The following is a 27027-nucleotide window of genomic DNA, read 5'->3' on the forward strand; positions in this document are numbered from 1 at the left end:
CTATGATACAACATAAACACACAAATGCAGTGTAGAAAGTTCAGAAGAATGTTCAGTGGAACCTTTACTTTTTCTTCATGGGTCCAAGCATGGACGTCTTCATGTCGTCCCTAACAACTCGTCTACAGCTGTCCTTCCACTGAAGATGACATCATTTATTGATACGCCGTTGAAGGAGGCACCGACCAGAGACAGGGAGAGGTTATTGTCCTTTATGAAGCTGCACATGGACTCTAGAACCACACAAGGAGACGTTTGTTAGAAATAACAGTTCACACATAACAAGTCAATGACCAGATGTAGTTGACACGTCAGAACTCACCTACTCTCCTGTGGTGTCCCAGGTAGTACTGAGGTATACAGTCCTGTTAGTTAAAAAAAAGCCAGTTGAAAGTGTTACAATTGCATAAGCTGGTAAACATCCTTTTATGTTGAATATGACTACGTACGCCTTCGTATGGCAGTTAGAAGGACCTGAAGGTAAGAATTGGCAGCTTCATTTAACCATGTTTTTTAAAGATGTTTGACTTGGACTTTGATTTGCCTAAATCAAAGTGCAAAAAAACATTGGAACAAATGACTTTGTGACAGAAATAAGCTTGAACATTAATCTTACCGTTGCCAATTCAACATTTACCAAGGTTAAACACAAGGTAGTTGTTGTGGAAATTCAATGTTCCTTTTTCATCTTAAATATACCCTGGAGTTAAAAGTAAAAACTTTTCTTTTTACCTTTTGCAGAACCACTCGACTCCAGCAGGGCGCAGTGTTGACCTGCAGGTGGATGCGCACTGCCTCAGCAGCTCTGGCTAACAGACGCTCCTCCGTCACCGTTTCAGGAGAACCGAACTCATCCTGGAACCAGGCCCCGCCCATCATCACCTGAGGAGACATGAACGGGAGACAATATGTTTACGGTGATAATAAATAATAAAACCGCCTGGATCAAGAGAGTGAAGGAATTTTACTCTTTATCTGCTCAACCAAAGGCTCGTCACCTCCTCAAAGTAATGACATCTTAAACGCCCAAATAAAAACAAATGTATCATTATAACCCTGCTGGGTCCTAGTGTTAACACCGGTACATCAGCACTGGCGTCTGGTTGAGATATGAAGGTCAGGATACGGTCAGAGCTCAGTTTGTGTGTGTGTGTGTGTGTACCGTCAGTCTCGTGGTCAGTCCATCCGGTCTGTTGTGTTCAGGGAAGGTAACAGAGTCATAGATAATCCCCATTACAGCAGGATCCTCCCAGGATGGGATCAGGTGACCAAAGCCCTGAGAACACAGTCAGGGAAGTGAAGTGAGGTTTTTTTCTTTTTTTTTTTGGTATCAAATCCTGCCATGACAGAAAAATACTGTTCTTGTTCTGTTCTCACCATCAGTGGTAGAACACAACCTTCATACTCCAGGTTGACCACAGCCACAGTTACAAAGTTGATTTCTTGCAGCTCCCGAATCAGTGGTTCACAGGAGGATGGGAGCACGGAGGAGAGAGCTGAAATGAAATAATGTTGTAGTTGAGTAGCTCTCCACCATCACAGCCAAAAAAACACTGTGGTTTATGTTGCTGTAAAATATTACAGTAGGGAAAAAAAACTTTTACTATTATCTGACACAAAGTTCAGTGTTGTGTTAAAACACAGACTGAATCTTACATGTTGTCAACAGAGGCTGTCTCTCTTCCAAAGGAACTTAAAATTGTCACATCGTAGTAATTAATCTACAGATTACTCTGATCACCAGTGAAAATACAGGCCCTTAAAATTCTAAGCACTACAGAATAAAAATCTCTCACCTTTGGCAGGAAGTGCAGAGATGATGTGATCAGCAGATACCACGCCATCCTCCAGCTGAATCTACACACAGATAACACACACACAGACAATACAGTGAGATACTCCCTTGATAACTGTACCAGACATCTAACAATGAGTGCATTTGAGTTAATCCCTACTATCTATTATTTTAAAATATTAAAGGTTCTGCAAAGTTTTTTTTCCTGTTTTTGTGGAAAATGTGATTACAATTATGTCAAGTCTGTAGTTCCAAAACACTTGGAGTTGAGCTTTGAGCTGGAGCATTTGAAAAAGTGAAAATATTTTTAAACAAAGAAAGTTTTTTTAAACAAATTCAGGCAGCATGGATTTACATTCTGATGATTTCAGTTTCTTTTGTTCACTGAATAACGTTTTGTTTATGTAGGTTTGCTGTGCCAACTGCTGCCTTTTGAAATCCCAATATTCACTTTGAAACACTCAAATGTGTGTGTTTTCCCCCCCTGAATCATATAAAGATGTGTCTGTGATCTACTTTAGTGGAAGAAGATTACTGACTGTCCAACCAGAGGCTGAGGGGCTGATGTGTTGAACAGCGGCATCTGTGTGAAGCTCCACTCTGCCGCTCTGTTGAAGAAATTCACAGATGGTTTCTGCTAGACTCTCCATTCCTCTCCTCAGTGACCACTGACTCCACCACTCTTTTATAGATCTCTGAGCCAGAGGACCAGAGGAGACCACAGGACCAGGATCTGTAGGACATGACACAGGCCACTTTAGGGAGCTGGTACAAAGGCTGGGGGTGAGGTACCCCTGTGGAGTTCACCAGTTCAACACAGGGGTCACAAACACAGACAAAGAGACATCCAAACTCACACTCAAACCTGGTTTAACCTGATCCCCAAACTGGCAGTTTTTGTACCATAAGAGGAAACTGGAGAACATGGAAAACACACACACCCATCTAATATGGAAATATTTGAACCATCTTATCTTTTTGAAACAACCCTCAGATTGACAGTTACAGTGAGTATAGTGTACCTGAGCCCAGCAGCATCCCCAGGATCACGGAACCTCTGCGCTGCTCAGCGTTGTACAACATGGGCAAACAAGAGCGAATACTCAGCCTCTTGCTATCACCTGCAAACACACCGCGACACAAACAGTCCACAGCCACATCTGCCAGCTGAACACACAAACACATACAGACAGATGCACCAGATGAAGATACAGATTAAATGGTAGGTACATCTGTCACTTTCATACAGACTTGTGTGAGCAGTCAAGGATGTACCTCTCACACAAACCCAGTTATTCATAGCAATTTATTAAAGAGTCAAATGATAGCATGTTATGGCGGGCTGGTAATAATTTGCTGGACATGTAAATGTAAATTTACAGGGCATCTCCTCACCTCCGCTCCCAGCCTACGTGAAAAAAATGAGTGAACAGACTCATCATCCTTATCAGACTTCTTCACCAATAATTCGTTGACAACATTCCACAGGAGAGGACGGGAGAAGGGTGGGTTTGTCCTCAAAAGTCCACTACAACAAAGACAAAAGTGAATGTGATGTGGGGAAACTCAAGCATTTTCCAAAGTGAAAAAACACAACATTTAATATCAAGCACAGAATCATCTGACCTGATTCCTTTTGGCAGAGAGTGGAGCTGCCCATGAATATATAGAAACCTGTTCCTAGAGGCAACATGACGACTGTTAACAGAAAGAAGCTCTGGCTCTAGACCCAGGTCTTCAACCTATACACACAACAAAACATGTTTTTTCAAGATGATTTCTAACGTAATGTTTGAGAATGTGTTCTTTCTTGAAATAAGACACACCATATTTAATGTGTTGCGTCCCACTGCCCCCAAAGATCGTATTCCTCTGGGTCCATGTTCAAACACGGTTCCATCTGCCCTCCTGGTGGACTGGAGCCAACCCCCAAAACGGCTGCTGGACTCTAACAGAATGACCTGGAGGCAAAGAAGTAGAAACAATGTAAAAATGCCATTAAACTGTTCCACAGCACCCACTTCCCATTTGTTATTAGTATATCTACAGCAAATTTTTTTTTTATTCATTTGTGACCTTGGTAACCTGTGGGTTTTTGCACAGGTAATAGGAGGAGGCCAAACCCCCGATCCCTCCTCCGAGGACTGCAACGGCTCTCATTGGCTCTGTGGATGGACAAAAAATAAATTGTTATCATATATATTTGCAAAGCCCCGAGTCACACAAATCACACACAATTACTTAGGTGTGTGTTTTTAAATCTAGAATCACAGTGATTTGTAGTTCAACTGTGTAGGTAAAAGTGAGAAGTGTGGGAGAAAGCTGATACGCAGTGGGTGAGGGTGAGACGAGGAGAGTGAGGATGAAATGTCAGGTATGGTTAAGTTAGAATCATATGGACTGAAGATAAAGTAGCTGACTGAGTCACAGCTCAGCCAGGGAGTGTCTCTCTGTTCAGTGGTCTGTTGATGTTGATAATGACAGACAGTTATTTTATCAGCTGTCTGTCCATTTACACACACTGACATTATTGACAGTGTATGTTCTGTATACAAATGGATGAAAAAATAAAAGTGAAGTACTCATGTTGTTATTGACACCAGTGACAATCAAATAGCAGGAGGATAACTGAGCCGATACATGCCTCAGGAAATGTGCAACAGGAATGTGAAACAGGCGAGGATGGCTGTTCTTTGGGGACTGTTTGGTAGAGCTTAAACATATATATTCTGTAGATTACATATTTAAAAAGTGACAGAGCCAGCATAGGCTCTCAGGCAATTCCCAGGTCAAAACAGGAAGTGCTTTGCTGTTTTCAGAAACGTCAGGTTTGTGAGCTACTTTTTAATTGATGTATAATAAAAAATAAAGCAGTTTAATGAAATACTGGCTAATTTTCAGTGCTTTTCGTACTAAATGTCTGCATTGAAAATACCGAATTTAATTTAGTTACAAAAATAAAGTACACACAGCACATAATGGAAAGCAATGGTGACTGAATTTGGTCACTTATTATTGCTCTACAAAGTAACTTTAATTACATTTCTTTTACATTCTGATGCTTCTAGAAGAACGTTCTTTTTAATAATGATTCGTTTGAATGTGTCTTCAAGTCTAAATGGATTAAGCCAAAGTCATGCGATGACAAATTTAAAAGTTATTTACTTTATTCGTAAATGGTAGGTTTATATTTTGCACGATAGTTTTAAGACAACAGCAGCACCAGTGTGGTCTTCTGTGCTCCCTCTACGGAAGACGCATCTGTTATCTCAGTTTGTTATCAGTACAGAATAAACTCAAATATTTATTTTAAAGATTTTCCTGTCTGTCCACCAGAGGATCGGGGCTTTACTCCAGCTACAAAATGTGATATGTGTTATTTAATATAGTGTGAATGAAGACTGAAAACGCAAATACTCACACATTAGCATTTCGGCCACTACGGTACTTGCCTTTCTGTGACGTTAAGCCTTCAGTCCGCGGTGTTGGTGTTCGGTTTTGTGCGTCTTCACCAGCTCCAGAAAAAACAACAGTTTTTACCTGTGTCCTTCATGACACAAGCAGCTCACATGTGAGTTTTTACCTGTGTTCTTCATGACACAAGCAGCTCACATGTGATACTGATTGACTTTGGTACCCCATGTCGTACCGACAGTTCCGTTCTAGTTGTCAGAATATATAATTCAAAAAGCACATCACTGCCTCCAGCTGGTGTGGAGCGTAATTGCATTTTGAAAGATTAGACATAACTTTATGGTAATTAGTATTTCCTATAATATTAAGAGTTCGTTTTTAACCTTTTTTTTACAGTTACGCCATGTATACCAACATCTCTGAATTAATGTTGTAACCTGGAAAGAATATGACAATCTGCATGGGATGTTATTTTATAAAGTTAGGTGTCTACTTGACAATAAACCTAGGACTGTCAGATGCTTCTCTGCTGTCTTAAATCTACTCACCATTTGTCAGATGTTCACTTCCAGCAGGATAACATGCCATGGATGTGCCAGTTACAAATCCGCTGGATTTATTAATGTCTCTGTAATCGATGACTCAGAGGAAGATTTTCTGAGATATGTTCCCCTGATGTCATGAAGCTCCTAAGCGGATCCACTGAGGACATACCTGATGAAGTAACTGGTGAGTTTACATACAGACCATTTTTGGGAACAAGTTGAGGTCACGAAATATACAGAACTAAGTACCCACCAAAAAATGACGAGCAACCTCCAACATTACCAGGTTTACTGTGCCTGAATGAAGAGAGGATCAGCAGAAGATCTTCACCTGAACCACACACAGACACTCAGACAAACCAGTTAAAGAGCTGTGTCACATCCGCAGCAGGAAGAAAAGTGGAGATCTGACGTTTGTTTGACTTTGGTGTGCAAAAGTATACTCTTTATTCTTATTATATATCCAACTTTATTTTGCCCCAACCCCTCCCCTCCACCCAGCCCCCACAACCAGTGGCATTCCCATGTCACCAGTTACTGTCACTGTTACAATAGCCAATCGGAGCTCACCTGCAGAAAGAAGGCAACCAAACAAAGAAGAGCAGAAAAAAGGGTTACTTTCAGTTTGTTTTTTCTTGTTAAATAGTAATAAATACATTGAGATGCAGTGGTTCTTACTTTATCCGTTTCTCTTAAGCAGAAGGGTTAAAAAGTTTTTTTTTTCATTATTTCTGTTTCTATTTCTTTTTATTTCTTTAATTGATCTGTGTTGGATCTTTAGCAGCAATCCGGACCAGTTGTCATGGTGATTAGCAGCACAGAGAGGAGGAGCTGTCTGGAGGAGAAACTCAACAGGAGGAGGAGGAGGAGATGAAGAAGTGAGCGGGGACAAATGTGAGAAAACAGGAAAAGAGGACAAGGAGGAGGAGATCCCCATGAGCATCAGTGTCCCGTCACCTTCTCCTCCATCCACCCCCCCCCCCCCCCCCCCCCCCCAACTCTCTCCATAACTTTGTAACAACCAGCAGGAGACGGCGAGGAGGAGCAACAGAAGGAGGAAAACGTCAAGAAGAAACTGAACACCGAGAAAAGGGTCCTGAATCACAGAAACAGTATGTTGGTCTTGTCTTTTCTTCAAAAGAGTCTTAATGCACACTTAATATATATATGTATATATATATATATACATATATATATATATACACACACACACACACACACACACAACGATGTGTGGGCACTAAGACCGCTCTCCTCCAAAACCTACATATATACTAACATCTAACCGGTGTGAACATGGAAATGTGCTCTCTGACCATTTACTGCCACCATGTGGCGTAAAAATGGAAAAACATGGCTCCTCTCTCTCTCTCTTTCCTCTTCACCTCCTCCTCCTCTCCAGGCTTAAACAACAACAACCAAGTAGAGCACACAACTCCTCAAACCCGAGAGAGAAAAAAGAAAATCAAATATTAAACAACAATAATAATATTATTAATAATAATAATAAAAACAAACTTTTTTCGATTCATTCCTTTCCAATTACAGTTGCAACAAAAGACAACAAACTAAAACAGGATAAAAGGAGAGTTTTCCCAGCATTCTCCTCCTCCTTCCTCCTCCTCCTCCTCTCATGCAGTACAAACTGTCTCTTTGCAGCACAAAGTTCACCTCTGTGTCTCTGAACTCCGGCTGTATGTGTGTAGTTGTAGTAGTTGTAGTTAAAATTGTATGGCTTTAGGGCATGGTTCAGGTTTTATCAAGAGTTGGCCGGCCCCTCATCTGAGTCCGGCCTCCCTCTGCCACCCGCAGCAGGGTTATTGTTGTTGGAGGCAGGGTAGTAGTCCTCAGGGGTCGGGGCTTGTTGCCCTGGGGCTGTGGGGGCCGTCCGAGTCCGGAAGGCAGACAGTCCAATTGGCAAAGCGAGGGGCAAGGAGGCTGAGCCAAACTGAGAGGCCTCCATGGAAGACACCGCCCCCAGGTGGTGCAGCCCTAGGGACACGCCCACATCCATGCTGTCACTCATCTGGGGCGAGGATCCCTGTTGGCCCCCCCCACCACCTATGCCCGTCTGCCCGCCCTGCCGCAGGCCTCTCCCGCCGTTTCCGTGGTGGGAGTAAGTTGGATGGGGATGGTGGGCCGCGTCCAGGAAGTGGCGCTGGTGTTGCTGGGTGGCAGCCGGCTTGTGGAGCAGCAACTGGGTGTATGCTGGGTCCTGACCCCCACCTCCACCATCACTGCCCGGCCACATCCTCATCTGCTGCTGGGAGGGAGCCTGGTGTTAGTCAGTGGTTCAGACAAAAGACATAAGTGAGACTACAGCCATTCGACTGTAAAAAAAAAAATAAAAAAAAGTTGAAATGGTGCATCCATGTCAACACACCTGAAAATGTGAATCAGGTTTACTCCTGACAAAAAAGAACAATGATGAAAAGGAAGATTACTGTTATGAGACAGACAATGGAGTGAAAGCACAGACTATGCACTCTGCTGGCCTTACATGCTCTCAGAATTAAGTCCAATGTCAGTTTCTGATCTTGAAATTGTTGAATTTTAAATTTGAGCAAGTGCAAAACTGGGAAACTTTGTCAACTTAAGCGTGTGGTCTTCATAAACTTTTTTAAAAATGTTCTATTATGTGAATCCCATTTTTTTTTTACTACAGCATCAGAAAACCTTTATCAAGATGGAAGTATATATATTTTTAGTAGCACGTAAGGACAGCAAAAGAAGTGAACACAACTATCTGTTAGGTAAAGCCCCAGAAATGGACCAGAAATGCCCAGTTGGTGTCTTAAGAGTAGAATATGAAAAGAAAGAAGAAAAAACTTAGAGGAAAAGTAAGAATGTTCTTACATGATTTATAAAATAAAATAATTTCCTAAACATTGAACCATCTCAATCTCTAGTTTAAAATCCATGCAGTTGTATACTTTGTGTGTAAAATTTGTAAATTGTGTGTCAACCTAATAGGAATTTTATTCAAATCAAGTTCAACTGGAGAAAGACCAGAAACAAGGACACGGAGAACATAAAAACTTCTAATGGGGAATGTTAAGTGATCATTAATCTGATCAGTTTTTTTTCCATCAACTTCCATTCATAAGAAACTGTAAAATTAGTAAAGCACTTCCAGTTTTAATCCAGGGCTTCACTTATCAACCACAGTTTGAGACAGAAGGTTATCTCTCAGAATCTGTGGGTGAAATTAAACACTGAATTTAAAGATTATGTTTCTAAGGTACAGATCAAACGTGGAACAGTACAGGGTAACGACCCTTTGATGAAGCAAATATCATCACAAATTTGAAAGTGTCTTACAATGTAAATCCTATGAATAATTTGCATTTTAAGATGCCATTGTTGGTGTGAGGAGGTCTGAAGTCTAAGATACAGAGTGTTCACTGAGGGGACAGCTGAGTAACCAGGTGTCCAAGGTGATGCTGCGCTGTTTGTACCTGAGGGCTGGTCATCTCATAGTCTGAATGTGTAACAGCAGAGTTGTAGTAGCGGTTACTGTAGCGGTAGTTGCGGTTGTCATTGGAAGAACCACTGGAGCCACCTGAAAACAAAAGGTTTTTCCATTCAGTCAAAATAAGAAATAATCAAATCCATGAAAAACTGGACATGACCCACTTAAGCCTGGTATTTTGTATTGAGCAGCCTGACTAATGTGTAGCTGACATCATGTAGTTGTGTGTTGTACAGCAGGTTGAATTTCTTATGATTATTATTTGTTTTCTTCATTACCAGAGCTAGATACAGAGCTAGTAGTGGAGGTTGAATGTGAGTGGTCCATGGCAGGAGAGGTGGATGTCGATGAACTGGTGTTGGTTCCCTCATCTGTCGTCTTCTTGAAGAAATTGTGCTGCAGGGCGTAGAATGGTGTGATACGGCTTTTAGGGTCGTAGTCCAACATGCGAAGGATAAGATCTGAAAATAGAACAGAAGGTATTGTTAGGGTAATGACAATGATGTGTATTTTGTGACATTTAAATGACTGGAAAAGTTCAACATAGACTTGTTCAACATAAAAACATGTTTGTACTGCATGCAAGTGTCTTATTTTATTTCCTGGAAATGCCACTGTGGAAAATCAGCTTCTTTGATGCAATCTTTATTGTCACCATTAGATGTCACTACTTCTTAAGCATAACATTTTACATCCCTGTGGGAAATAAGTTTTTATATAATGTAAAATTGGCAGCAATGCAGTTTCTCAAATATTTAGTTTACCTTTAAACTTCAGGTAGTCACAAGGAGCGTGTCCTGGCTCCCCTGCCCTTCGGCCCCCGGGGCCCCCAGTCTCCACACCCAGAATTTCATGGAGACGCCGCGTAGCTGGGGGCTTATACTCCTTCAAAAACAAAGTGATGAATAGAAATTTTATACCTTAAGTACAATGGGCTCAACATATATAAGTAGGTGGTGCATATAATATAACAGATCAGAGTCTGTGGTGAGCTTTTCACTCACTACATAAAAATGTTAGAATATCGAAATGGAGTCCCCTAGTGACACTTTCTTTGTTTCACAATGTCTGGTCTCACTGTAGACAGGAGGCTACACAAACATCAACACACACCTGCACACACAACATAATCTCTGAACTAATACCTTCTTGATGTCCTTGTTCTTCTTTACTGTCCACAGGCCGTCAGAGAGCTTGTCAAAATACTTCCTGGCTTTAGGAGCTGCGTCTAGCATGTGGCTGGGAGGGACTCCCAGAACCTCTACTATTTTATTCATCTGGTCAACCTGAACACACACATACAGTCGATTAAAGTCTGTGTTGCTACAGACTACAACCTCAGCGTGTGAATCAAACTTTGTTTTACCTCATTGGAGCCACTAAAGAGTGGCTCTCCTGTGTGCATCTCCACCAAGATGCAGCCCAGTGACCACATGTCGATGGCCAGGTCATATGGCATTCCCAACAGAACCTCTGGAGAGCGGTAAAACCTGCTCTGGATATACTGATAGATCTGAGAAGAGAAGGAGATCGGAGCTTAGCTCATTTGTCTAAGCTTTAAGCTGCATTCTTAGCATCCTCTACAGGGACTCAATGCAGAAGTATATGTAACTGTCAAGAATGTTTTGAAACAGATACTGCACTTGTTCTCATTCAAACACCAAGTGAGGCATTTAACAACACATATAAATCTCACAACAGTGTGTAGGTGTTATTGTTGTGCTCACCCTCTGTCCGAGCTGGCAGGAGGATCCAAAGTCGACTATCTTAATGGCAGATCTCTTGGGGTTACACAGCAGGATGTTCTCTGGTTTCAGGTCGCAGTGGATGATTGACAGCTCTGGTGTGGCCAGGAATAATAACGCTGTGAACAAAACAACACGTTCTTAATTTAATTTCCATTTTTATTTTATTTGTTCATTCTTCTAATGACTTGGACTGGAATGTGTGAATAATACTGCATTTAAAAAACAGCAGTAAATAGCAGTGCAATGTTATGGAAATAAATGGGAAGATTTCAAACATATTTTAATTTCAAACATTCAGACATCAAACATATTACTCAATTATCATTTAACCCTTGCAGCTCCATATCTGACCTGCAATTTTTGCTTTGACGTATTTACGTATTCAAGCTGTAGTTTATCCTTTTGCCACATGGGGGCAGGCTTTGACAACATCTGTAAATCATAGCCTAGATATTTCCCCCCACTATTACCTGTACAGAGCTGCTGTGCAAATTTCCTGGTGAGGTTGAGGGAGACTCCTCTGAAGTTGGTGTTCCTCAACAGATCGTAGAGGTTGTAGCTCAGCAACTCAAACACCAAACAGAGGTGGTTTCTAAACATAAAGTGACGCTTCAAGTGGACTACACACAAACACAGAAACAGAAAGAATTAGGGAGAGAGGTAAATAAACACTGGCAGAGAAATCCACAAGACCTGGACATAATTTGCTCGTTGCCGACAGAAGCCCGTTCATCAAGGGGTATTGTCTTGTTCTTTTGTGTTTGTGTTCCTTCCTCCTGAACACATGGATCATGTCTAAACTTTTCAAAGCAGAATGCGAAACATCTCACTGCGAACCTTTGCCGGTTTTTTCTAATGCTTTTAGCAACATCTCAGCTCAGGCTCAGCTGATGACAGGAAGGAAACGAGACTTGCAGCATTAAATTAAAAACATGTTGCCTTCATGTCACTGACACTTCTTCGGTCAGGCATATTTAGAATTGACATCTTTGAAACAACATAACAACATATGGTTTTCTGCCCTTCAACTACCTTAATGAATAATTTGAATGAATGAAGACACTGCAGAATATCTGTCAACCCTGAATATCATTTCACATTACATTCCCTAAAAAACCTTGTGTGATGAAAATGTGTGACGTTAATGGAGCTGCATGTCATCCCAGTTCATCTTACCTATGTAATATTTCATTTCAGTGTCATGCTTGTTCATGAGCTCCAGCAGACGTAGTTCAATCTGTGCCTGGTTTAGAAATGCCTTTTTGTTCTTGATGATTTTTATGGCAACCCACTCCTGCTCATGGTGGTCGTAGGCCTTGACCACCTGTAGATGGACAACAAGAGTGTGTCATGAATTTGCTTGTCTTCTACTTTATGCAACATGCCATCAGGCTTATTTTCCCACATATTTGCTTAAGGCACAGCCTCAATGCCTCAATTTACTCTTTTGGAGACTTTGTTGACTTCACCTGTCCAAAAGAGCCCTTCCCAATCAGTGAGTCTATCTCATAGCGGTCCAGCCACTTCTCTCCATTTTTCACAATATAGTCGTAGTTGTCGTCATCATAACCGTCGTTGTAGACTTTCCTCTCCTTCTTGGTGCTGCTGTCCTCTGGTGGGACCTGCTGGGCCCGCCGCTTCTTCTTAGTATAGTACACCTGAGCAAAAAAAGATCAGCAAGTTAACAATATAACAGTTTATTTGAATAGTAGAAATACATTTATTCCATGAAGTTTAGACTGGCTCTAAACTGCAACTCATTGACAGCCAGACTATCAGGTAAAAGTTCACCAACTGCAGCTTATTGTCAGTTCACCGTTGATTCCAGGTTGATAACATTTTTTCTTGTGCTTTAAGTCATGTTTACCAACAACTGGCCAAGTGAGTGTGAGTGTGTGTGTGTGTGCGTGTGTGCGTGTTACCTCATTAGGAGGCTTGTAGGTTTTGATGAGGTCAACAGAGAGTTTCCTCAATGGGGCACTGGCAGGGTCTCTGAAACTAGGGGGGATCCTCCGCTGGAGTATGGTCATATCAGACAGCACCTACAGAGAAGGGAAAATATTTTTCAGTTAATGGTTAAATCATTTTTTTATGCCTAACCTGGAAACAATGTCAGTTGTGGTGACCAGTTTAACTCAAGGAATTAAAAAATGCTTTCAGAACAACCAAAAACGCATACTTTGTTTTAAATTAAATTATTTACGAGAGTGACAACATGCTATTACCTCACTTTGAAGAAGTGTTTGCAAAGGTGAATACTGATCAGATAAACAATGTTTTACCTTAATCAACAGCAAAAGACTGACTCAACAATGACATGAAAGGCATCAATTCAAGGCTTTTATTAGAATCCACTTCACCCCTGATGTTTGTTGCTAACATGTCTCTGGCATCGCGTTTTATTAAAATTTAGGTTTTCACATGTAGTTGTCACAGATTTTTTCTTCGTCGTGGATTTATACGACATCTTATTATTGACATCTTTTTGTTTCCTTACTGCCACCCTCTGGTGGAGTCTTTCCCTTTTCAAATGCAGCTGGAGCCTTTCATTGAGGCCATTCTGTATCTGGAATCTGATGATCTACTTTCCATCAAGTGTTTTGTCACATGATAGCACCAACTAAAGGTATTTTCTTTCTCTTCTGTACCTCCTCTCGTTAACTGCTGCCTGACAGTTATGTGCTGCATGTCACAGAGGTTTTTAAGGATTTGGAGACTGATTGAAGTCTGGCCATGGTTGCAGTGAAGATGCTGACTTGTGATCTCAGTTGTTGGCAGCTGATGGCCATCTTTAGTGAGTAGACACAAACTCTACTTTTCCATTACACTTTGCAGTGTTTTGTCAATTTTATCTCGATCTGCTGCACTGGTATGATGGGGCTGCAGCAGCAGCGGCCTCATCCTTTCATTAAGCTTGAGTTTGCTGCATCTGAGGCAACTGATGTAGGACAAACACAAACAGTGGATGGGCTGTTTGTTTTTCACAGGCTATGTACCACAGATATAAGAGGTAATAAGGTGCAACTTTGTTGGGAGCCAACAGCTATTCTATACTCAACTTACAGAGCTTGAATGTGGCTCTGTGTGTTCAGATTGAGGTTCCATCAACTGTGGAGAGTTTTAAGAGATATAAGTGATCTCTTTGTTCCCTTCAGCTTAAAGAAAAGAAAACTGTTCTTGATTTAACTCCTTTGTTCTGTCTGCTCTTTGCTGGATGAACTCAGCATCAGGCCTAAGTCACGCTTTTATACATCTACATTGCAAAGGTTACCTTGGGTCTGCTCAACTTATCATTAGCCCATGTTCACAAGGTTTTGTGAAGACTGAAAAGATACATCTTAATCTTTTAGTGAGTAAGAAAGTTAGGAAGTTTAAGGGTTCTCAGTGATGCACATCGGTATGTTCCTAGAATCCTAGAAGGGCTTCTTGTCTTATTCTTTAAGTGCAAAGTTGAAAGTATCCTCTCTACTAAAACAGATAATTGTCTTTGAGGAACACCATCTGATTAACCACACCATTTGTGATGTACTACTTGAGAGCATACCCTTAGTTACATGTTCAGTAAGAGTCTAGCACACACAACTCCAGTGGGTTGCTCAACTCTAGCTGAAAAGAGCATAAAACCAGTTCAAAGGTTAAGGCTAAAAGGAAGCAGTAAAGCACTATTACAGATGCCAAAAGTCATAAAACACCACCATAGTAGACTTCAGTCAACTTTTCTCACTTTGATCTTCAGCTTTGTGGACCACTGGTTCATTTAGAGATACTTAACTTTGGCAAGAGCCTGGATAAAGATTGTTTTTATCCATTATTCACCGAACCTTCCACGATTGATGAGAAGAAGGTTAAGTGTGCAATAACTTTTCGTGGACAGAGTAAAGTTTAGAGGCTTTGTCTTTACTGCAGAACTGGATTTACTTGGTGGAGGTTTTGGTGTTGACTTTATGCTACTTCAATCAAGAGAATGCATGACGTTTGTCAATATTATTATAAATTATAAAAAACAAAAAACACTGTCGGTTAAGAAATGGCCACGTGTTAAGCTTGAAGTTAGGATACAAATAAGGATTTACTTTTTTTGAGAGCATGAAGGTTAAAGGGCGTTCTCCGTCTTAAACATTCTTTCCATCAACAGGTGACATTGGTGTGTAATTTATAAGTTCCAGTTTCAAAGCTATAAATGGTAGGCCGATAGGTGCCTGTGCCATACCTGCTGCTGCTCGGCCATGGAGTGGATGGAGCTGAAGTTGGGGTGTGTATGTGTGTGCTGGCTGGTCATGGCTGGCTCAGCGAGGGAGAAGCCCTGGGCAGTGGAGGAGGAGGAGGAGGAGGAGGAGGAGGAGGAGGAGGTGGGCGGACATCCTGAGCTGCTTACACCTGAGAACAGGGGAAGAGAGAGATGATCAGAGGGGGAATCTCCAACATTTTAATACATTACCCCCAGCGCCCCCTTTTTTGGTACTGCATTACCGCTTTTGTTGCAAAGCAGATCAGAAAACACACATCTATCACATCACTGTCCCTAGTTATTGCCTATGCCATCGAGCATCTGTATGGCACAGATTTAACCACAAAAGGTATACAGTGCAAATCTTTGTCACTGCCCAAAATTCATATAGGAGAAGCATCAGGGAATCGTTACACACCCGATACATGTCTCATTGGTACTTCAAGTTAAATCACACATGGTGTTTGGTTTATGTTTAATAACAAGTGGTAATATCTGTCACAAAAGTCTTTACAATGAGAGTTTGAAAGGCTATTTCAGATATTACCTTGTGCCTTAACCCCCAATACTCGACCTGTTGGATTACAAAGCTGTGATTCTCTGTTAAATATTCTAGAACAGACACTTGTTAATGACTGGACCTCCTACAGTATGTTTACCGCCGGGCTAAAAACAAGCATCATCTGGTCAAGGATTACCATTAGCAACCTCAGGCAAACTCTGACAAAGCCAGTTCAAGTTTGTAAGAATTTGCCACACATTGACTTAGTGGCTAAACTGAAAAAAAGTACTGATTCAAAGCACAAGGCCGATTCTGACCTTTTTTCTGCCTGGAAGCAAGTTTACACAAGATTAACTCTACTAGGACCAGGTCTACCACTGATGACAATGTACACCAGTTAAATGTGCACCATCGAGTGCAATCTTGGGCTGATAACAAGCCAAGTAAACCATAATGGACACAAAAACATAGAGCATGAGCAGGGTTTATAAATCTGACAGTTTTATCCTGCAGATAAGAAAACACATACACAGCTTTTGATAACATGTGAAGCCCAAAAATATCTCAGGAAACGCCCATACTAGATATTAATCTTAAGATTTTCTGAGAAGACTTGTTTCAGGGAAAAGACAAGTTCAACCAGCTGTGAATTGAAGCTCTCAGAATTGACAGTTTCCTTTTACTGGGGAAAATGTGACGTTAATGTAGCCTTAGGCTCAACAATTGTATATTCGAGTAAAAGAAATGTAATAAAATGTTCTTGTACAAGAGGTGTTTGTCATCAAACACACAAAACCACATAGATAAAAAGTAATCTGTGTGATTAAGGGAATCTCAGAGTAACAAATAAAAAGTTTTGATGCGATCACATGAACTTCACATAAAGAAAGATAAAACACAGAGGAGTCCTTGAGAACAACCTTCTTCTCCAAGGTTATTCTGAAACATCACAAACACATATGAAACACACATCCACAACGCTGACTAAAAATAAAAAACTGAAAGCACCATATATTTACATCTCTGGGCCTGACAGTGAAAACACAGCTAAATATCAGTGGAGGCTACAGCAGGAAAACTAGCCAAAAGCAGTAACATACATTTACAAATGGAACATCCACATGAAGGAGTTTGCAATAGGAACTTGAGCTGCTAGAGAACATGTGGAATGAGGTATACTAGGAACATGTGCGAGTTGATGCAGTCTTTCATGAAGCAAGTTCAAAAGCTACTCCTGATCATGCAGCAGGTGTGATCAAAAACTGCTGGAAGAGCTTGCAAAAGAATGAGAACTCCTACAATATTAATAATAAATATACAAGACAAGAATAACCTTTTACTGAAAATATTTAATATAGTATAATATGACTACATGCACTGGCTAGAATTTATATGTACTTTTATTTAGTGTGGCCAATATTGGTTTTTCCAGTAATACTCATCATCTGCAACAACAACAACCATACACCACCAAACTGCACTTTCTTGCTCAGCCACAAAGTATATATTCCAGAGCCTTAACACGGACAACAGCTACATTCATATTAGGAATAAGTAGGTTTTGCCAATTAATGAACAAAATAAAAGCTTTGAATGTGAAGTAACAGCACAATGGAGTTTCTCTGCTGTAAAAGTACATATAAGAGGAGACAGCAGTTAAAAAAAATGGATTTGAAAAATGTATGAATAGTATACATACAAAAATTAATTTTCAGTTTGTTTTCTATTTAGTTACTTAATTATTATAGTTATTTAATTACCGCAAAAAAAAATTTTCAGTCCATCAGTTAACAGAATCAGAAGATTTTTCCCTGAAACCAACCAGGACGAGCACTTTCAGGCTGAAGCAGTGAAAGAAGACTAGAGTGCACCATTATACTGACTAGCACAGATTCACATTGGCAGACAAACCCCCATCTGATAATGCAGAAGCCCTTCCACTGGGTACTATAGTTTCTCTATAGCCATCAAAGCAAGAGAGGTGCAAAGTTGGGTCTATTTTTAAACCACTTCACCATAATTTAGAGCAGACACTGAGTGAAGATGTACGTAATCACAGGTTTTTCACCATCTCTAAAACACTTCAACTTAGTCCAAAGGATTGGACATTATAAATGAATATGAGACTGAGGCTAAATAGGCTCCGTTTTTAAATTTTGCATTCATCCACGTTTTCACTTTGTATTGCTGTGCGATGAGGAAGAGAAGGTAATCCAATCAATGTCAGTAGGACTGTTATGGTGCTATGGGCCCTGGCCTGCTTTCAGACATGACACTGCTAGAGAGGGAGAATATCTGCCTAGTACTGAGAAATCTGCACCGTCTCTTTAAGAGACTGAGAGGCACTCACAGCACTTCCTCAATCTGGCATCCCCCCTCCTTGCTCTGCCATTGGCCGGGGCCCCCTCTTTCTCTGTCAGCTGATTCGCTGTTGGTATCTAAGGGCTGGCTGGCCAGCACTCTATAAATAAACCCTGTGCTGTCTCAGCAACCACCCTACAATACTCATTAGCTACTTCTCTCTCTCCTCTTCCGCCTCGCTCCTGCTAAGTAAGTACCTTCCAATAACAGGCCTGGCTCTCAGCAGCAGTCTGACATACTCTCCCCTAGCAACCCAACCCACCCTACCAGCCATGTCCTCCTCCCCTTTTCTTCATCATCCTTTCTCAAACACCCCTTTATGTCTAAATATGCTTCTGTTCATCCATCCATCGTCCGTGTATCACTCTGTTCTTCCTTTCTAGTGTTCAGTAACTATTTTTTCTTTGATGCCAACGGTTTCATCATTCCATCATTGTTCTGTTGATGAGCAATGATGTAACACTTTTTCGGGCAACAAAGACAAGTCATTCTAAGGAAGCACAGGAAGACACAAACAACACATCACAAACACTACCAACTCCCAACTAGCTACTATATGATGAAAGGCAACAGTGAAACAGCCAGATTCAAAACAAGTGAACCCACAGTTGCGCAACAGAGCCATTAAAAAGTCTGTACCACTAGCTTTAAAACACAAATCTGTATACCAGTGGCCTCACACGGGTTCCAATCAGCCCAAGACATTGTGTATAAAATTGGAGTACAGGAGTACAACAATTGCCTAAACAAGTGGGTCACCGAAACATAAAGAAAAAAATATTGCCATAATTAAACAATAGTTGAAAAAGAATGGCCTTTCACACATAAAAACTCTTGTGTACAGGCATCAAGGTAGTTTCCTCTAACTATTTTAGAATTCTTGAACAAAACATTTTTGGATTTTTTGAAAATGCGGTTGAATTTGACCACCTAGGAAGAATGTGTAGTTTTCTTTTATCACAGTGAAAGGACTTGTGGTGTATGGTTAAAACATGCTAGGCATTAGCTGAGAATGGTTATGTAGAACTGTTAAACATATAATATGCTGCTGTGACTGCTTTAATACATTTAAACCGAAGACCATTTTCATGTGGTTGCCAAAATAAAACTAGCATACTTTTCTCTGAAATTAGGCCATTTTCAAACACTTGGTGTCCTATATCTCCTTGAGAACTCAATCCTTTTGTTCAGTGGTAGGAGAAGAGAACAACTAGTCCTGTGCTGCATCACCTGGTAAATACTTCAGTAAGTCTAAAGCATACTTGAAGTGAGTCATAAACTTAGTAACAAAAACCCTACAACATTTCAAAGCAGATGCTGAAAATGAGTCACTCCAATGACATTGAAAGTGATTTTTACCCCATCATTTGTTCTAGTAATACCATGTGTCAAGAGTATCACTGCCAGGTGTCACATGCCTAAATCACCTGTTATGTCATATATACTGCTTCAGAAAATAATGCTTGTGTAATCTGTCTAAATGCAGCCGGACAGACCTCAAACTGTATTTAGCCTAAACAGCAACATTACTGCTAGCACACATTCATGCACACTAATCGATTAATTAGGCAACAGAACATGTTATTAGGTGTAACAAATGTAACCTTTAGCCTCACGTCCTATGAATCATAAATATTATTCTATACAAAAGTTTAAGTAATTCAGCATTTTGCTAAAGAAGACATCGGTGAAGTCAAATGCCCTTAAAATAAATAATTGAGAGTCAACAGGCCATCTTCTCTTGTAAAATATAGACAACATGTTTTTGAAGTCTTTCAACTACATAAATATATATAGTTAACCTCTAATATTTGGACCAGCTAAGCTACTTTAGCACATACACCCCCCTGACTTAGCTAGACTTAAATAAATGTTAGTTAAAAGTCAAACTAGAACAAAGTGATTATGATAGACTAAAGGAGGGGTAAACAAATATATTTCTTCACTGCACCACTATGGATGCATCAACAACTGGTCAACAGTTATTGATGAGGTGTGTCTTCTACTTCAAGTTATACATCAGAATGAGCCACCACAACTTGCTGAAACTATTAGGCTGCTTGGTTGAAAATAGTGTGAAAATTATAATTTTCACACCATATAATTATAACCTCTTCTGGCAACAACACCATATTGCAGTTTAACCAAAATCCAGGCCATCACCAATTGACACGCTGAAGCAGCAAGGTAAATGAAAGCATGTTGAACTATACTAAGAGACATGTCACTGTGTTGATGAAAGAAGAAAGAAGACAATTTATTTATCAATGACTCACTAGTGCTTACAAGCCTTGGCCTTAGTACAGTTCCTAATCCTTATTTCTAAGCGGTGCCTTGCTTTTCAAAATATTTTGTTTTAGGTTTAGGTTTAAAATACTGTGGTTTAAACAACAGGTGTACAATCTGATACAGGAAACATGTTAATAGAATGATATTATAGAAGAATCCCATATGTAACTATCAGTCACAATGACTGATAACTTCAATTAGAATGGATTTTAATTTTGTGGAACTAAGAAAAATATCCTGCCTTTTTTAAGAGAAGATGAGACATTTAATTGTCTTTATGTTGGTGTGCAAAAGTTTAGCCACGTGACCAGCCATGTTTACAGAGCCTTACTCAACCTGGTGCCTACAACCGATTAGGTGTCATATCAAATTCAAACAATAACAACAGAAAAAACTTTTTGGACCAATAAGAGTTTTCTTACTGGTACCATATCAAACTATTCTCATCCATGAAACTATTCTTACCCTTTAATCTACTGGTGCACCATGACTGCAATTCTCTTATCCAGCAAATTAATACATTTTTAGAATAGATAGTTTAAATTTCACAAGAAACAGCTTTTCTGAACTTACACAAAGAGTGGTCTCCCCTTCATAAAGACTTTACCTTAAAGTGTAACTTTACACCATTAGCAGATGATGCTTCTGTAATCTAGAGTAAAAAAACGAATGTAAAGAACAACTTTTATGGAACTCCTTAAAATAAAGATATTTTAGAACCAAACATGCAAATGAGTTACAGCCTGTTGCTATGGGTGACATAATATAACTTTAATGCCATAGGATGAGCTGTGATTAAATGACCTAGACTTCTGTGTTAGAGTGAATGTATAAATATCCATCCAGGCAATGATGTAAAGAACTCAGCAGATGTGACCCAGATAAAGTATTAAATAAATCATCTTGTTAATTGAGGACAGGTCAAGGACCTTTGTGTGAAAGTAGAGGTCAAAATGTTCTATAGGGAAGCTATCACTGGGTGACAACTAGTGAAGAAAACATTCTTATTGATAGCTGTGCCACAAAGCAAATATATACAGACAATTCCAAAAGTAATAACTAATCTTGCCAAGAACAGAATTATGGCCGTTGATAAACCAGAGGTGCTTTAAGGCAAACTAAATACCACATGTGCAACAGAAGCATTATTAGATTTTTTTCTATAACTATTACTATTTCTATAAGGTTTTTTTATATACAACAAGGGTAAAAAGTTCCTAAATATTCAAAAAATTGATTATTAGAGTAAAATCTGCCTTACATGTAGTGACTGAATGAATACATTTAGTCACTAGATTAACTAAAAAGAATTTTGACCTTTGGACAGGTGCAGTATTGTTTCATTGATATCCACAGTGCCTTGGAAAAGGTCATACCTGCTTCTAGGTGTAATACTATGTAAAGATCCTACCGAAAAACTAGATATATACTTAAATGAAGAAAATGCTAAAATGTTCCTTGTGGTTCATAGGGCAGTTTAACATTGAGAAGATTTAATGGTGAGTATATTCACCCAGCTTAGATGCATTTGACACGTTTTTGCTAGGATATGCAGCTTATAGAATGTATCGTGAAAAAGAACTCTCACAACATTAAGAGGTAAAAAAAAAAATAAACATCCAAACCAAGATAACTGCTTCAGGTGAACCAATGAAGGTGGAGGCACTGAAGAAAACTAATAATGAAACATTAAAAAAATCACTAGTTCCAAAAGTTCGCTATTAGACATTAAAGTAGAAAGTTTTTGAAATTGGATTCATTCTCAAACAAAAAAGACTAAACTGCTTCATTGTTAACTGTATGCTGTTTAGTTCTCAATCAGTAACCAAGATGAACAAACAATTGTAATATGAGCTGTTTTTCGTTTATATTCCCTGTCACATGTAGACAAAAAAAATAAGCATTGTAAGGTTGGGAAGATGACGTAAATTACGGGGCAGTACATTTATGAGTTGAAATATTCTGAAATCAAAATTGTAAAGGCATTTCTACATTATTTACGATGGAGCATTACCACTGCCTACAGGGTACCACCCACTTAGTTAAAAATAGAAATGATAGATAAAGGTCTCATTCAATAAGGGTTATAAAAGATTCTTTAACCACCATTGAAATATAGCTGTGATATGTAATATGACCAACAGTTTGTTTCAACAAAGTTCACACGAAAAGGAACATAAAAATAACACCTAAACAATGGGGGAAATAGAGAACAAGAGTCCTTGTGCAGGTTGAGAAAGCTGAACAAGCAAGCTGCAAAATGTCAGGGCTCAAATTTAATTCCCAGCTGGATGTTAAAACAGAGCCCAGTCATGAGGGATCCCTCTGAGGGACTACGGGGAATCCACAAAGTCAAGTATTCCTGTACAGTAGTCGCCATAAAGTAGTATTGCTTCTATAATCAAACCCTGTATTTATTATATTATGTTTTATCACAAGTACATTAATCTACGATCCTGTATTCCAACATATACGGTTCACTTCAAAAAATCCACATATGTGTATTTAGTCTGCCATCAATATTATGTTTTTTATCAGGTTTAAGTGAAGTTATGTTTATATACATCTTGGGTTATATGCCGAATTTTTTGCAATTGTTAAAAATGTGCATGTTGTTGGACGGTGGTTGGTCCTCTTGCCTTTTAGAAAGAAGGTCACCAGTCACAAGTGAACCCATTAAGTATCTACTGGTTATCTAGTATAGCATTGCATGTTCTCCCTAGGTGTGCATGTGTTTTCTCTAGCTTCCCCTCACAATTCTATCTCTATATGTGGTCATGTGATGGACATGCCTACTATCTGTGATGTATTTTGACCTCTAAGTGATAGAAGATGAATGAATAATTCAATTTTCCTGTATAAGTCTTTTGATGTGTCTTGTACACAACTAAAGGCTTGAAATATTAGTGTAGAACATAAAAAATGAAAGGACAGCTAAAAATAACCAAAGGTTTTTGTTATATGTTAAACAAAGATGACCTTTTGCACTGAATCTCACAAATATACTAACTGGAACACAACATCAATCACATAAGCCTCTATATCTATGTACTATTTTAGATCATAATTAATAATAAGTTAAGTTCATTGCTGTAATATTCTAACGTGTTGGAGAGAGAAGGGGCAACAATATGCGTTCAAATTTGAAGCTGACTCTGGAAAAAACAAACAGATTTATGTCCTGTAACCTGTCAAAAATCCAAACATCTGTCAACTCAAACAATGTAGCCCAGTAGTAGGATCCATCATGTCCTTCAAAACAAACATGTTTTTCTTTGTGTCACAAAAGGTTTTCTGTATTTTATAACTCATAAACCTAGGTTAAATGTATTATGTGTGTAAAGTTATGTAGTAATTACTATTGTGTGTACAATTGTAATTTGTGAAATAGACAACCATTCCATACAGGCAAACTCACAAATGATAAAAGAAAAACCACCGACTACCATGACAAAAGATTTACACACAACTGGTTTCATGATAAGAAAGTCACTTGATAATACAGTTCTAAGTACAGGCTAGTGTGTGTTTGTGCGAGTGTGTGTGTGTGTGTACTGACTCTTGTTCTTTCGAAGCAGGGCAGAGGAGATCCAGGGTTCCGACTGGACCATCCTGCAGGAGGCCACAGTTTTGTCCTCCACAGAAGAGGATGATGTGATCACCATGGAAATGCTTGGCAATTGTTCAATCCCAGAAGAAAATACTGTCACTCACAACACTCTGACAGGTGGGCGGAGCTTGTGACGGGGTCAGGTAACTGTCATTAGGCGTGTTTTCAATCCCAGAGTTCACTTCAACAGTTTACATCCAACTTAATCAACGAAGCTTGAAATGGTGGGAAACCAACCAACCAATCAAAAGGCACCGTCTTCTCTGGCTTATTTTCTATTGTAAGAATTTTTTTTGTGACTGTGGTTTCTAAGGCAACCAACTGGTGTACAGGCAGCTTGTCTCTCTGAAGTAAAAATATAAAGGATGCGTTCTCTGTCTTTTGTGAAGTTAAACTAAAGATATAATCTCTCAATCTACATATAAACTCTGTTCCTCTATGGGCATTGGGAGTGGGAGTAAATAGGATATTTGGTTAGTCAGGTTAGCTTTCATTAATATTGGTTTCGGCAGTTTCATGCATTCTTTCTGTGTGCTGGAGGATTGTGCCACTCCAGATCGCTGGTGACCAATGCTTTAGGTAGTCAAAGAAAGGTGTCTTCTCTAACACATCGTTTATTAGAGGCTAATCTTATTTCGGATTCTGACCTAAATGTCTAAGAGTAAAGAAAAAAACGTTTTCTTGCTTCTTATATATTCAATTAATTCCAGGAAGGACCAAGCAAACATGGGGAGCTAGTTTTCCTTCAGCCATTTTTAAAGTAGTGTTCAAGAACAGTTTACATGGCTAGCAGAGTCATTTTCCATGGACCAAAACAGTTTGTATTCCAACTTCCACAAAAATCCAAATTCAGTTTGGTTCCAACAGATCCGTTTGTTCTGCAGAATTAGTTCATCTTTTAATATTCTTCCAGCCTACTTGCAAAGCACATTAGGAGTTAGTTTGCCCTAACCATGTTCACCCAGCATGCTGTCAGGTGGGTTGAAGAAGGTAGTGTGACAGAAGGGGTAAAATAGAAGAGGTGGAGGGGAATTGGGTTTCCAGCTGCCCGCTTTTACCCCATCCCTTACGCTAAAAATAACTCCAATTACTGGTCGCTTTCGGTAAGGGTGGGGGACTGGTCACTGGACAGAATGGAGGGGTGAAGAGTGATGCTAACACTCAGATTAATCCAGTGACACACACTGTCCAGCAATGGCAATGTCACAGAGTCCAGGCTGCCACTATTCCACAGAGCCACAGAGCCGCCAGGGTCACTCAGATCCCCTTGACCTACCTTCTTTTAAATAATAGGAAACAAAGTAATCCTCGTACACTGCACTGATCGTCTATGTGATAACAAACAGGTGTAAACAAAGCCGTCCACTCAAACGTATTGATTTCACACGGACATGTAGTTCCAGACCAAGTTCCTCAGAGCACACATCCACGCACTGGTCCAACGGAAATGTTAAAGTTCGCTTTTGCACTTCACCACACTCCTTTTGTCATCGAGTGAGTGGTGGTAACAAAAAAACAGAATTAGAAAGTTTAGATCCAGGACCTGGCCCTTAAGAGCCAGACGTTTCCGCGTGTTAAGGAGTGAGGCATGTCAGGTCGCTGACGGCCTGTATTTATATAGAACTGCTTCCACACTCCCAACACCACCGTTTACCACAGCAACACGATCCAGGAAGGAGTCAGCCTCCGAGGTAATGACACCGAATTAAAACCACGAGCAACGGTGCCTACAAGGACCGAAAACTTGAAAGTCGCGTCAAACTTAAGTTTACATGGAGCAAATCCAGCGGAGTTTCCTGAGCTTTGCTGTCATACGCCTCCGGTCGCTTCTTGACGGGCTTCTTCTTCCGCCTACTTCGGCTCTCTTTCCGCTCAACTCACGTCCTTTTTGCTTTTAATACAAGCTTTGTGTGTTTTTATTCCTTCATGGTGGAAACCTTCACCGGGGGCGACGTACACTTAGGTTTCTCGCCCGTTTCTCTTTCAGCGCTTCTCCGTTGAACGGAATCTGTGCTCGCTCTCCCACACAGCTCCCCCACCCTGCCATAGCGGACTGTACCATGTCGACGTGACAGGGGGAGGCGGCGCTGCTGTGTCTGGCGCAGCCTCGTCACACAAGTGAAAAAGCCACTGTGCGGACACTGGCGGGTCATCAGTTAACATTAGCGACACAACACGTCAGGTTATTTCACAACACGCAACTTCTCGGATAACAGTAGATTTCCGTCCACTGTTGTCAACATCCAGAGCAAGTTAGAGGGACAACATCCTTCCCTCTGATCGTAGTAGACTGTTCCAAGCAGACCTCTCCGGTCCTGTCCATTTATAGTAACGGCAGGATATATATACTGGACTTTATATACACGTATACATAGGCCATTATAAGTTGGTTTAATCAGATATGACTTTACACTTCACCTTTAACGATGCCCTAAAACATAAATAATCCCACTCCTTGAGGGGTTCAAATTACTTGCTTTACCTAAAAAACTGACCCTTCGCTTTTGTTATCCTCAAATGAATGAGTAGTATAATGGTGTCACCAAGAACGGATTAAGGAAATTCGGACTATCATTCTATGTGAATTTGATTTCTCCATTATTAAATAGGTCAAGTAAAATTGGGAGTTTAAAACGTTGTCTTTATGAATATAACCTCTATGTGACTAGTGGACAGCTGCACGTCCTTCCTACTACTAAACAGTTCTCTCACACGAGCTCATTTTGTTCCTTCAGTCTTTGAAAACATTTCAACTTCTCTGTGCTCTCGGGTACACGCACCTTCAACAGCCTCTGTTGCTACCCGACGCCGTGGCAGCTCCAACGCAATTGGCTGCACCAAATCCAGACTGAGGCCGCAATTGGCTAGCAACAGGGGCTGTGGGTGGGGCTACAGGCTTTGGTTTCCCACTGTCTCTTCAAACGGCGCGAGGCAGGAATGACGCGGAAATAGTTTGAAGATGTCAGGTAGAAATAGGAAAGGGGGAGGAGGAGGTGCAGCCCGGGGAGCGAGGGCGGGGGAGGGGCCAAAAGGCTTGTGTGAGCACACGGTCACTGAGTGACT

General features: G+C 40.2%; 2 protein-coding genes across 5 annotated transcripts; both read right to left on the reverse strand.

Annotated features, from left to right (window-relative positions):
• Window positions 1-34: 34 nt before the first annotated feature.
• Window positions 35-5426, reverse strand: ppox (protoporphyrinogen oxidase). 4 transcript variants are annotated; one of them, XM_025061249.1, is made up of 14 exons: window positions 5371-5426; window positions 5248-5324; window positions 3872-3960; window positions 3622-3756; window positions 3422-3537; window positions 3191-3323; window positions 2818-2962; window positions 2335-2528; window positions 1797-1857; window positions 1378-1496; window positions 1163-1276; window positions 733-882; window positions 323-365; window positions 35-233 (listed from the first exon to the last, which is right to left on the reverse strand). In XM_025061249.1, exons 3-14 carry the CDS (start codon window positions 3953-3955, stop codon window positions 100-102), a joined length of 1428 nt encoding a protein of 475 aa, XP_024917017.1. In that variant the 5' UTR covers window positions 3956-3960; window positions 5248-5324; window positions 5371-5426; the 3' UTR covers window positions 35-99. The 4 variants fall into 4 exon arrangements, 3 of the variants coding, with proteins under 3 accessions (XP_024917017.1, XP_024917016.1, XP_008322068.1); XM_025061248.1 differs by having other exon boundaries at window positions 5248-5335; window positions 5379-5421; XR_003051429.1 differs by lacking the exon at window positions 5371-5426 and adding an exon at window positions 450-544 and having other exon boundaries at window positions 140-233; window positions 5248-5370.
• A 945-nt stretch (window positions 5427-6371) lies between these two features.
• On the reverse strand, window positions 6372-26919 carry LOC103388722 (dual specificity tyrosine-phosphorylation-regulated kinase 1B-like). The gene is made up of 13 exons (XM_008323849.3): window positions 23914-26919; window positions 15185-15351; window positions 12897-13016; window positions 12444-12632; window positions 12151-12298; window positions 11445-11594; window positions 10954-11090; window positions 10593-10739; window positions 10372-10512; window positions 9991-10111; window positions 9505-9687; window positions 9213-9316; window positions 6372-8029 (listed from the first exon to the last, which is right to left on the reverse strand). Exons 1-13 carry the CDS (start codon window positions 24017-24019, stop codon window positions 7514-7516), a joined length of 2229 nt encoding a protein of 742 aa, XP_008322071.1. The 5' UTR covers window positions 24020-26919; the 3' UTR covers window positions 6372-7513.
• Between the last annotated feature and the right edge of the window lie 108 nt (window positions 26920-27027).

This window comes from Cynoglossus semilaevis, chromosome 13 (genome assembly GCF_000523025.1).
Source record: "Cynoglossus semilaevis isolate Cse_v1.0 chromosome 13, Cse_v1.0, whole genome shotgun sequence".
Taxonomy (NCBI): domain Eukaryota; kingdom Metazoa; phylum Chordata; class Actinopteri; order Pleuronectiformes; family Cynoglossidae; genus Cynoglossus; species Cynoglossus semilaevis.

Bases quoted from the DNA above. Each gene is read 5' to 3' on its own strand.
- ppox (XM_025061249.1), bottom strand. From the start codon at position 3,955: ATGAGAGCCGTTGCAGTCCTCGGAGGAGGGATCGGGGGTTTGGCCTCC. The intron at 3,538-3,621 runs GTGTGTCTTATT...TTGTGTGTATAG, and splicing joins GACGCAACACATTAAATATG to GTTGAAGACCTGGGTCTAGA. The intron at 2,963-3,190 runs GTGAGGAGATGC...TTGTGTGTTCAG, and splicing joins CACGTAGGCTGGGAGCGGAG to CTGGCAGATGTGGCTGTGGA.
- LOC103388722 (XM_008323849.3), bottom strand. From the start codon at position 24,019: ATGGTGATCACATCATCCTCTTCTGTGGAGGACAAAACTGTGGCCTCC. The intron at 11,091-11,444 runs GTAATAGTGGGG...TTTTGTTCACAG, and splicing joins TGCACAGCAGCTCTGTACAG to CGTTATTATTCCTGGCCACA. The intron at 9,688-9,990 runs GTAAACTAAATA...TTCTATTTTCAG, and splicing joins TGACTACCTGAAGTTTAAAG to ATCTTATCCTTCGCATGTTG.